This window comes from Belonocnema kinseyi, chromosome 2 (genome assembly GCF_010883055.1).
Source record: "Belonocnema kinseyi isolate 2016_QV_RU_SX_M_011 chromosome 2, B_treatae_v1, whole genome shotgun sequence".
NCBI lineage: Eukaryota > Metazoa > Arthropoda > Insecta > Hymenoptera > Cynipidae > Belonocnema > Belonocnema kinseyi.
This window is the reverse complement of record NC_046658.1, coordinates 104,516,163-104,528,848: the sequence shown is the minus strand read 5'-3', so window position 1 is coordinate 104,528,848 and position 12,686 is coordinate 104,516,163. Positions and strand designations below refer to the sequence as shown.

General features: G+C 29.5%; 1 protein-coding gene across 1 annotated transcript in view; it reads right to left on the bottom strand.

The window, feature by feature from the left end:
* Positions 1-12,686, bottom strand: part of LOC117167082 (disintegrin and metalloproteinase domain-containing protein 10) — a 418,983-nt gene that overhangs the window by 229,398 nt on the left and 176,899 nt on the right. Inside the window, exon 4 of the mRNA XM_033351703.1 lies at positions 10,314-10,432. Coding sequence (XP_033207594.1) covers positions 10,314-10,432 — 119 coding nt within the window. The remainder of the gene's footprint in view (positions 1-10,313; positions 10,433-12,686) is intronic.

Here is a 12,686-nt window from a genome sequence, read left to right as displayed (position 1 = left end):
ATTTATCACTATAAGTGTATTTAGCTGATCAGCGCCTAACCTGGGACAAACCAGATTTATAATTCTGTCATTTTTTTGGATAACTAAGCAGTGCCAGCCTTGAGCCAGAACAGATTTTCCAAAATAGGCGGTTGTTTTTCACAAGAAATATCAGTGATAACATTCAATAAATGCTTGATTAATGTAAGAAAAGAATAACCTTCCACGAAGTACAGAAAACCCAAAATGCCTAAACAAATAAACATTTGTTAATTGCGTGATTAATTACAAAAAGAACTAACTTATCACGATTTGTTGGAACAAAAGTATACAAATGGGAATTCTCTAAACAATTGCCAAATATGTTAAGCATAAAAATATAACTATTTGGTTTGTCAACTGCATCATTTACACCGAAAAATTTGATTTCACGACTTACTGGTAAAAAAAGTGTTTGAACAAATAATCAATGTTAAGGTAATTGAAAATTAGTTTTAAAATACGTGTGAATTTGTCAATCATCAAAAAAAAAAATAATATTGTAAACATTAAAAAAAATATCATCTCCAGCATGAATAAAACTAGTATTTTACATATTCTGGGGTATTTCCGGAAAAAAATACAGGAGGAGGGGTAACATAAAAATACATGGTATGAAAATTATTCAATGAATATTCCTTGAAAGGTGACAACTTTAATTCATAACAAGTTAATAACAGGTACTACTTTTTTCCATTTTTTTTGAATACTGAACTTTTCCCATTTAAAAACGCCACGTTAATTTGAAAGTCGAATTTTTTTACCACCCCAGTCTACAATTATGACACATTATTTTAATATTCTCTCTTTTAAGGCTGAAATGATAAAAATGATAAAAATTAAAGTACAAACTAACGATATGACTGAACATGTTCATATGACAGCATTTTTGAAAGGAAGTACGCTCACTGAAACATTTATTCTTAATGGTTTCGTTGTTGGTATTTTAATAATAATTTGAATTCTCTCTGATAGCACCATTTATTTCCGGCAAGCGTTCTCTTATTACTTTTTTTAAGTTAGGAACCTAAAGGAAGAGAAGACATATCGAAATAAAGTTCATTCGACTGTGATGAGAGACAGAATTCACCTTGGGGAGGGATAATAGACTCGTTCTGAATAAAAAAAAATACGTTGAAAAATATTCACCAGAAATATTCACTCCTTCAGTGTAAATGTATGTAATTAAAGAGGCGTATTAATTACTGCGGGAAAAGTCGGCCTTTTGGAAAAAAAGAAAATATGTGTAAAATAATAACTCATGAGATTCACTTAGAAAAGAGAAAAAATATTTAGTTCGTCATTACAAAGAAAAATTAGGGACAGAAAATTTAATTTTTATGTAATTCTTTTACTGCAGTCGTAGTTCCCAGTTCACTAATTTTCATACGTTTTTAAACGTAGTTGTCAAGCTTTTCCAAATTTATTACTCTCGTTATTTTAAACAAGTTTGAAATTTAAATAAAAATTGCCTTTCAACTCTGTAAAGTCTGAGATTTTTCATAAATCAAAATCGAAACACATGTGTTTTTCAAAACACATGTGTTGTCATGGAAAAACAAAAGAAAGTTTAACCGATATTTCGTTAAAGTTTATCCTGTAAAGTTAATCTTTGTTGCAGCGAATCTTTCGTCGTCAATCGATGCAAAGTTTATCTTCTATTTCTTCTATGCAATATTCTACCCACAATCAAAATTTCAAAGATTTTAAAATTTTAAATAATTTTAAATGATCTTATAGGTGTGAAGGTTTTTAGATTATTTTATAAGATTTCACATGATTGCAAGGGATCTGAGAAGTTTAATTTGCTTTCAGAGGATTTCAAATAGTTTTAAATTTTAGAAGAAATTCTAAGAGAGATGAAAAATTTCAAGATAATTTACAGAATTTTCAAAGATTTGCAGGGATTTTATCAGACATACGCGATTTTAAAGGATCCCTAAGGACAATTTATTTCAAAGCATTTAAAAAATTGGAGAGTTCCCAAGGAATTCAAAGCTTTCCAATATAAAATTTTAAATAGGTATTCCGGAGATCAATGGTATTAAAAGATTTCAAGAGATTCCACCAGATTTATAGAGAACTTTAGACAATAAACGAAATTAAATTTCAAGAGACTTTTTAGCATTTCTACGGATTTAAGATATTTCAAGGGATTTCACATTGTTTAGGGGATTCACATGATTTCAACAGAAATTATAACATTTTAAGGGATTTAAACATATTTTAAAACATATTTCAAAAATATTTAACTTCTCGATTTGATATTTGAATATCGTTATGTGTACAAATCCAGAATGAAATATCATTTTATCACAAACTATTCTTCAAACCTTAAATACAACCAAATAAACCTCGTTGTCAATTGAGTTTCTATTTGTTCTCTTTCACGCGTCTTAAACGTGCAAGGAGACAAACAATTTTAGATTCTAGTGTCTATATAAACTTTTAATGACAAAAATGAAAATTTTCCATACCAAATCGCGTGAATTCTATTCGATGAGACTTTTGATATTTGTCAATTATGTTGGCTCCCAAGGTTTTCGGGAAATATTAAAAAATTTGAAAGTCTTCAAAAATATTTTAAAAATTTCCTTCCATTTAAAATAAAAATCGTGATTGTCCTTTAATGTTAATTATAAATTGTTTATTTTATATCATGAGCGACTCTTTACTATTTGACAACAATTATAAAATCAGTGACGCAATATAAAACACCTATACTGAGGTTAATGCAAATTGGACAAAACGTATGTTAATTCCCCTTTAATTTAGAATCAAAGAAATATAAGTTCGCACTTCTAGATACTTTGGTAACTATTAGAATGTACAAAAAAGACTTCAAACTTCGGAATACATACGTAATTTTACAAATAATTAAGCATTCTCCAAATTCATATTCCTAAGTTGATTATAAGTCATTCATAGAAAAACGCCGATCCTCAAAAGTACGCCGAAACCGAAATTGATTTAGTTTTGAATTGCAACAAAAATGATCTTCGCAGACTCATGTTGAGAATCTAGAAGAAATTCATTATTTTGAAACTGTTTCTTTTTCATTTCGAGTATCGCCAAGTATTTGATTGAATTGACAGCCACACTTGTCAAGATTTTAATAATCACTTTCATATTTCAGACTTCACACTATTTCTCCTATTCCCCTTTTTAAGGAATTCTTCCTTTTTCCCTCTTTTCAAGAAACTTCTCCCTTTTCATGTTTTTTTCGCTTAAGAACGAATTGAATTAATACAAGCTATTACTTTTTAGTACGGAACATCATCTCGTCGGGTTCTAAATTCTATTATTTAGTTGCAAAAAAATAGTTTTTTAAATATTCAACTCTACTGATCAAAATTTTTGTTTGTTAAAAATTCAGCACTTTAATTCAAAATGCATATCTTTTAGTTGAAAATTGACCTGCACACACAACGACAAAAATTCATCTATTAGGTTAAAAACTTAAATTTTTTGTTGCAAATGCGTTGTGGTTTTGTTGAGGATACGTTATCTTAACTGAAAATGAAAAAATTCCACTTTTGGTCTCACAATTGATATTTTTATTTAAGAATGATCTTTTTTAGATGAAATTTTAACTACTTACTTACAAATTCACATCTTTTGTTGAAATTTTGTTTTTGTTAGAAAATTACTAATTTTATTAAAAATTCGTTACTTTTTTGTAGTTAAGAATTAAAGATATAAAAAGTCATTTTTTGTATAAACCATTTTTGTAAAAATTCATTATTTATTTTTAAAAATAATTAATAAAATCTTTCATAGTATCTCCAAGCAAAGATACAACTTCTTTGCCTCTTGCAGTTTTTTTCGTATAAACCATTTGTCATTTACAGCTTTGCAAACCAATTAGTTTTTCAACAAAATGGTAATATTTTCACAATTATAACGCAGAATTTATTGCCCAGTAAAAATTAAAATTTTAAATTATTTATTTCAAGGTTAGGTCTCTTGAAAGAAAAAATAGACCTTCCGATAGAATAAAAAATTCTCTCCATGAATTGTTGTTAAAAAATTGCTATTTTCAAGAGGAAATAGCGTCTAAAAATTGTCACCTGGTAATCAAAAATCATCCAGGCCGAAAAGTGTCATAATTTTTCCTAAAACTGTTACAAAGCCTATTCCTATCGTTATCAACATGGTTTATTCTTTATAAACTTTCTTCCTTCATAGCTTATAACCATTTTTATTATCGAAACCCCTTGATGACTAGAACCGATTTTTAACTATTTTTGTACTAATCGTTAATACAAGATAAAACTTTTGACTTTCGGGACATTTTTTCGTACGACAAGACATTATTTATTCACATCTTTTTAGGCAATATATTTTTTATAAACCCACGCTTCCTTGAATAGTTTCAATTTTATATAGGAAATTAGAAAAATGTAGAACTGTCAAAAATATTAAAAAACGAAAGCAGAATTTTGTTAAGAAGTAACGCATGAGGGCCTTGAATATTCATAGCTAATTTACAGCACATTGATCCATTGCATGTAAGAAAATTCTTATTTTTCTTAACTTTGTGCAGACAATCAGGAGATAATTTGATCATGAAAACAGACTAGGTCACGTCACAAATTTCTCAATATGTCCTTCTTATTATTTCAGTAGAGTGGAAAGGGCTAGACAATCGCTTCTTTTTTTATTAAAATTATCTATTTTTCACGTTTTTCATGCTTATAACTTTTTTTAAAATTATTATATACAGTCCTGAATACGTTTATTTAGTTTTACTAAGCAATTAATTTTTTTCGACTATTAAATCAGAAAATATCTTAACTAACCGAATTAGAAATGTTTTACTAATCTTTACTGGCCCACGTTTCGCAAATCAAATTTGTAAACTTTTACGATTAATTAGTTAAGGTTTAACAATTTTGGTTTAAATGGGCAATAAAGTGTCCTTCGCGTAAAAGAAGCTATAAATTCAAAATAGACTTATTGGAACACTTAAGGTCATCCCTACTGAACGCAACGCATTTTTTTCAATTTGCTATATAACTGTAATTTTCTATGAAAAATTATTAAAATGTTTAATAAAAACAAAATTTAAAAATCTAAAACAGAATTCTATTGAAAAGTAGAGCTTGAAGACCCTGAATTTTTATAATTGATTTGGAGCTCATTTTTTCCACTTGAACATTGTAAACGATTATTTTTTCTCTAAACTTTCTTGAAACAATCAAAAAGCAATCTTTTTAAATTGTATACAGGCTAAATCACGTTTACAAGTTCAAAATATGACCTTATTGTTTCTATTAATAGAGTTAATGATCACTCGGTATAGTCTCGTCTTATTAAACGTTTCTATTTCTCATTTTCCATTTTTATAAACTTTCTAATTCAAAATTTACGAAATTTAAATTAGACCAAAATCCAAATTAAAAAACCCATTTAACGTCCAACAATTAAATTGATGCAAAATCCTGTGAAACAAAACAAGAATCCAACGGCCTAATTCGGGCCACAACGAATAAACGAAAACCAAAAATCCTATTGTAATCTGAAAAAAACAAAAAAATAAAATAACATTTTCAGACAAAAATAAAAAAGAAGAAAGAAAAATGAAAAGGCAGCCAACCACATCCCCTTCCTTCTCTTTTCCTTTCTTTCGTCTTTTTTATTTTTATCATCATCAAATTACAATAAAATAAAAATAAAAAACATAAATATATAAATTTGTATTACCAACGTTTCGGTACTCGTACAGTACCCTTATCAAGGCAAGAAAAATTTAAGTGGTAGAAATTGACAGCACCCACGAACAGGTGCACTCTCTTTGATACCAGAAAATCAAATGAGGGTCAGTGGGCCAATCTGTTGTAAACACAATATAAATATCTGTCACATTGACATCAGAAATAGAGAAAGTAAAAGAAAAACAGAATTCATGAAACAGCTATGTCACATGTAATTAATCATATTAGCATAACTTTTGTTCAACCCATCCAAATCGGTTTTTAAATTAATAGATAACTTTTTTTGTTTTTTAATGTAAAGAATTTCTATGAATTCCCTCTTTCTCTCATTACTTTCACTATGCAAAATTTGAACATTATCCCAGTCAAACTCATGGTCAACATCAACAAATGCCTTTGTATGTCTGGCAAGAACACTTTTATAACAGCGTCCTAAACGAACCTCACTTTTGTGTTCCTCTGTACAGATCCTGCAAGTGATCTTATAGACAACACCACCCTTTTCAAAATTAAGTGAAGGATCATTGCAAAAATTTATCACCGAATCTATTTTAAATAGAATGCGGAAAATAGTATGAATTAGAGTTCAACAAATCAAAAACAAAGAGATTAATAATTTGCTTGTAGATAATCAGAAAGAGTTGAAGGAATATAGTTCCATTTTTTGGTCAAATTTCTAAAACTGTTGAACTTATGTTAAAAAAATTTTTAATTCATACAATTTTCCGCATTCCATTTAAATTGGATTCGGTGATAAATTTTTGCAAAGATCCTTTAGATAATTTTGAAAAGGGTGGTGTTGTCTATAAGATCACTTGCAGGATCTGTAAGATGAATTACGTGGGACAAACTGGCAGACTTCTTAATACTAGGATAGAGGAACACAAAAGTGATGTTCGTTTAGGACGTTGTTATAAAAGTGTTCTTGCCAGACATACAAAGGCATTTGTTGATGTTGACCATGAGTTTGACTGAGATAATGTTCAAATTTTGCATCGCAAAAGTAATGAGAGAAAGAGGGAATTCATGGAAATGCTTTATATTAAGAAACAAAAAAAGTTATCTATTAATTTAAAAACCGATTTGGATGGGTTGAACAAACAGATATTTATATTTTGTTTAAAACAGATTGGCCTACTGACCCTCATTCGATTCTCAGGTATCAAACAGAGAGCACCTGTTCGTGGGTGCTGTCAATTTCTACCACTTACATTTTTCTTGCCTTGATAAGGGTACTGTTAGAGTACCGAAACGTTGGTAATGCAAATTTATTTATTTATGTTTTTTATTTTTATTTTATTGTAATTTGATGATACTTAAAATAAAAAAGACGAAAGAAAGAAAAAGAGAAGGAAGGGGATGTGGTTGGCTGCCTTCTCATTTGTCTTTCCTCTTTTTTTATTTTTGTCCGAAATTTTTATTTTATTTTTTTGTTTTTTTTCAGATTACAATATGATTTTTGGTTTTCGTTTATTCGTTGTGGTCAAATTTGGTCGTTGGATTCTTGATTTGTTTAACAAGATTTTGCATTTTTTTTTAAATTATTATATACAGTAGTAATAATTTTCCTTTTACCAAGCAAATATTTCACTATTACTGAATTAGTTTTTTATCTCAATTACTGAAATTAGTGATTTTCTACTAATTTTTAGTGGCTCAATTTTCGCTCATCGAGTCTGTAAAATTTCATTAGCAATGAGTTATATTTTACCAATTTTAATCCAGAGTAAACAATTATAAAAAATAAAATATACTTCTTCAAGCACACAAGTTGATACTTGTTCCTCTCGGGCCATATTAGAAAATAGATTATTTTGGAAAAATTGTTATCAAGCTCTAACACAAATAAGACTTTTTATTCTCATGAGATTTTCTCGTACGGCGAACCATTATTTATTTACAGCCTTGTAAAGAATATATTTTTCATAAATCTGCACTATCTTATAAGCCACAATTATCAAGTTGTCAAGATCGGACAATTACCGTCTCAAAAACGTCCCAAGTTAGCATTAAGTATGTTTTGAACCCGAAGCGGAACTCCTTTTTTAAATAAAAATATATGTACAGAGGGAAAAATTGTTTATTAATTTTTGTGTGAGATAAACTCTTCGAATGTTTAGGTTCGTTGAGTTTACCAGTCGAAAATTTTATTAAACACAAAAATGGTTATATTAAGTAGCTTTTCCCACTGCATACACATTTTTCTTTGCAAACCGAGTACCGCTTAGTATATGAAAAGTATATCGTTCTAATATTTATTTCTTGAAATCAGGTAATTAAATTTAGAGTTTAGAGCTTGCGTTCAATAGCATTTTATAAAAATATTACGTTTTTGAATATTGTTGATCAGTAAGATATAATTAATAGTACTTGTTACTAGTGATCTGCAAAATGACCTCGGATCGGTTTAAATTTGAATTTTTTTAATTTTCTAGAACATTTCGATAATTGATGGTAATTTAATATAAATTACTGCAAAATTTGCTGAAAATTATGTAAAGTTCGGGTATTCAGGCAGGAGTGGCGTGCCTGAAACCCGGCCTGGCTCGTTCGATTTCAAAAGAATACGAACCCGTTGGGTTCCGGGTTTTACAAATTATGCACACCCCTGCTTGTTACTTATGAATCCTCTTGAAATTAATTATAACAATTTATATTTATTGATTTTTTAAATGAAAATGTATTTGTGCGTGCTAACTCAAATAGCGCTCAGAGAACAAGTTGTTTTTACACATGATCAGGTGTGTTGGGTTCGGTTCAATACTCTACGACTCTTGAAATGAGCCAAAATTCGGTCTAAAAATGATTAATTTTCCTTAGATGAGCACCGTAGTTCAAAGTTGCAAATATGAGACTAAAAATTCTCATTTTGAGACCGTTGCCATTTGAGCTGCAACAAATTTAACACCATCATTTTTCCGTTAATTTAACATTTATACCGCATCCGGTTCGCAGTGCGGAGCGTAGCGCGCAATTGATAATGCTACTTTTTGTTTTATTAATAAAACTTGATTAGTTTATAGTTTTGAGGGGTGGAAAGCAATTGTCATTTGACGATACATAGCTAACAATGAAAAACCAAACGAAAATTCTGTTGTAGTTTCCTGCATGAACTTTGAAATTGCCATAATATTTATTACTTTATGTAACTGAAAACTCGTTGAGCTATAATGTACGTAATTTAAATCAAATGAAGAAGCGCTACAAGAACCTTAGAAAGAGCACGTGTCGTGTGAATGAAGTTGGAGTCTTTACATTACAACATATCCCTGTAATTCCAGGCTAATGAAGCAACCCGAGCCAAATATTTCAAACCCTATTTTCTACCCTCAGAGCTGCAACCCCAGCTGCCATTCTACCGTAATTAAATTTTGCACAGTTTTGGTGTTTACCCCCCACTCCCCGTTATACACGAAGTGTGGATCGGCCATTTTTTACCCGTTTCAAAAGAGGATAATGAAGCATACCAAGGGGGCTGTCAAGCATTTAAAAGTAAAGTCATGTAATTTAAAACTTATTTACTCAGTTTTTTAACTTTTTACGCCCTTGATGTACGCGGAAAAAGATTTATGGTTGAATAAAAAAAAACGCGTTTACTTATCAGCATTTAGAATCAGTAGTTACTTAACCCAAAAACATATACTTCGCGTCAAGTAAATGTTCTTGGATTAAGTAAATAGTAGTTCTAAATACAGTTCGCCTTCTTTCATTTTCAAGCCACGTGAAGAAGTAAAAATAGACATTTAATTTGAAACGAGTCTTTTAAAATTTACTTAATATTTAAGCAATAGTTTTTAATAATACAATATTTTGTACAATTGATTTTTCTTGTCGAAAAAGATTTTGATCTAAAACCTTCAAAGCTATTTTTAAGTTTTCTCAACAATCTTAGGAAAATTTTATTTATAGAGTATAGAGATAACCTTAGTGGGTCATTTGCAAAATACGGGATACGTAAAGAGCGAAGGGGAGTCTGTACAAGTATCATTCTCCATGTTAAGAACAATGGAAAAAACATCATGCAGGCGGGTTAGTGATTATAATGAATGAAAAATGTATCACGTATTTTGTAACTAGCCTCTAAAAACAAATAATGTTAAAAAACAAGTAATTATTTCTTGTGCATTAAATGCCTTCTGACTTTTAGCATAATATTAGTTTTCCTCCAATGAAGCAAAAATATTTAATTTTGGTTCAAGATCGATTTGTATAGAACACATTGACACCGTCAAGGTCTGTACCGAGTTTAATCTTTTTGAGCTGAAGGTGGTGAGACTCTTGATCTTGAGCGCCTTTATAATCTATTTAAAGATAGTTAGACTAACTTTTTTAAACAATTCTTTTTTTTCAAATAAAGTGTAATGAATACCTCTTGGAACCTTAAAAGTAGTTTATTACTTCTGAGAATGCCTATGTTGGTGGACATCACAACGGACTCTTCACTAACTTGTAGTGCCATTTTATAATTCACCTTAGATTGTGACTCTTAGAAAATAAATTGATAAAAAGTACTTTTTAATGCGTGAAAATAAATTGAATCTGCGGGGATTCTATTTCAATTTTAAATATTGTACTCACCATTAAGGGTACCGCTATAGGAATTGGTCATGTCAAACGATATTGGTCCATTCGTTCCCTCAAAAACTGCATCCTTTGCAAAAATTTCTGCATCACGATTCAATCGCATGGTCCATCGTCTGAAAAAATAAATAAAAATCAGATTATATAAAAAATCAGGGTGTTCATACGACTTGATTTCTAAAATTCCTTGACTTTTCTCTGAGCAATTTTTCATTATTCCTGACAAGTAATATTCAAAGAACAGTATTTTAGTAGGTCTCAATACTTTTATCAAATAATCTTTCATACACGGAAAAATATCCCAAATTTGAACTTTTAACTAAAAATGATTAAACGGCAAAGAAAAACAGTTGATTTTTCGATCAAAAAAAGATTGGTAAAATAAAAAATTGAATTTTTAAGAAAGTAGTTAAATTTTTAACAAAATAGGTATGTAGTTGAATTTTTAACCGAGAAGTTGAATTTTTTAAAAAATTTAACCAAATGCTAAAGTTTTCAAACAATATATAATAAACTTCAAATAAAAACGATGCAATTTTTAACCAAATAATGAAATTGTCAATTAGAAAAGACGAGTTTTTAAGAAGATAGATGAATTTTCAACAAAAAAATCAATCCTGAACGAAAAATGCAGTTGAAATTTCAACAAAAAGAAAATACGAAGTTTTAACAAAATAGTTAACTTTTCAAATAACTAGTTGAATTTTAAACCAATGAAATAAATCGCCGACAAAATAATTCAATTTTTAACCAGGCGATTAAATTTTCAATTTAAATTAACATATTTTTAAGAAAGTAGATGAATTTATAAACAAATAGATGAATTTTCGACTAAAAAAGAATAATTTTCAACTAAAAATGAAAAAATTACATTTTTTGTACTTAATTTTTGATTAATAAACGATTTTTGAAAGAAATAGTCAGATTTTCAACTAAAAAGATGAATTTTGAATTTTCTACAAATAAATATTTTTCAGTCCTCAAATAAAAAGAAAGCTGATCCAAATTATTGAGCTTTTAGGTCAAAAAACAAAATTTCTGTAAAACAGTTGAACTTGCAACCCAAAACTAAACAGTTATATTTTTATTAAGGGTCCGGGGCGCATAACGGCGTTATTGTCGAAACTCGGATTTTACAGAAGAAAATAAAAACCGTCTAAGTTCAATAAATTTGATTTTTTAAAGAAAAAAGTATTTTCGTGCTATTACTCAGATTCAAAAACAATTGCATAATATTTTTTTTTAATTTCATTACTTTCGAGCCTTTACGGACCTTGTTCAGCCTTTCTCCAAGAACGGCACGTTCTAAGACACGCCAGAATCAACACAGAAAAACCTGCATAACTTTTTCATTTTTCAATCTAACAAAAAAACATTAAAGTACTTTCGAGATATTACTTTACTCTATCAAACCACGAAAGGAACATCTTGAAAGAAGCAGCCTCCTCTGAGAAAATTCCTTATCAATTGTACGGTGCTTTCCCAAAAACGAAAATATAGACACGCAAAGAATTACGTAACTCTTTTTTATTTTTTATTAAAAAAAAACAAGAAATTTTTCGCAGACCAATTTTTGAATCTCGCTAATCATTATAATTCAAAGGCCAGAATTATAATCTTGTTATATTTTAAACATATAATCTTTTAAAAAACGAATTAAGCAATATCAAATGAAAATTGAGATATTTTTAATTTATTATCCTTGACTTTTTCAAGATTTGTTTCCAAATCCCCGACTTTTCCCTGCTTTCCAGCTTTTGCCTGACTAACGGCCACCTTGAAAACAATATATTTTTAGGAACATACTTTCTGTTAAAATGGAAGTGAGATCAATAAAGCAATCGACATAACAAGATAAAATCGTTATTGAACCCTTCGAAATTCTCAGTACACTCTGTCGACGAGAATCACTCGGAAGCCTTAGGAAAGCGAATGTCATAAATGGCTTCGGCCATGGGCATCGAGCACGTGGAAGAATTTCTTGTGCTCGTAAGCTCAAAGCTCATGCAAAGCTTTAACTTGTTTCTCAGAGCCTTCCTACTCTCAGCAAACTATTTCTTTCCGGTTTATCCCTCATCCACGCCGGAAGGAGTTAAAGGTGAGATACATAGTCTACCCGGGTTCTGTATTTTGTACAACTAGTTTAATTGCGCGGAAAGGTATAGCAAAAAGAAAATCAAATATGTTTTCATGCTGCAGGCGAGAAACAAATTTACTAACGCAGGCATTTTTAATTATAAACTAAATTTATGGGCCCAACCTGGAAGTCTGAGGTGAATAGCTACAGTAAATGAGCGTAAAATTTTTAGAGAAAAAACCAAGCATACAAAGAGTCTTGCTTTAAGCCAAGCAATGGGTTTAATTGAAGAT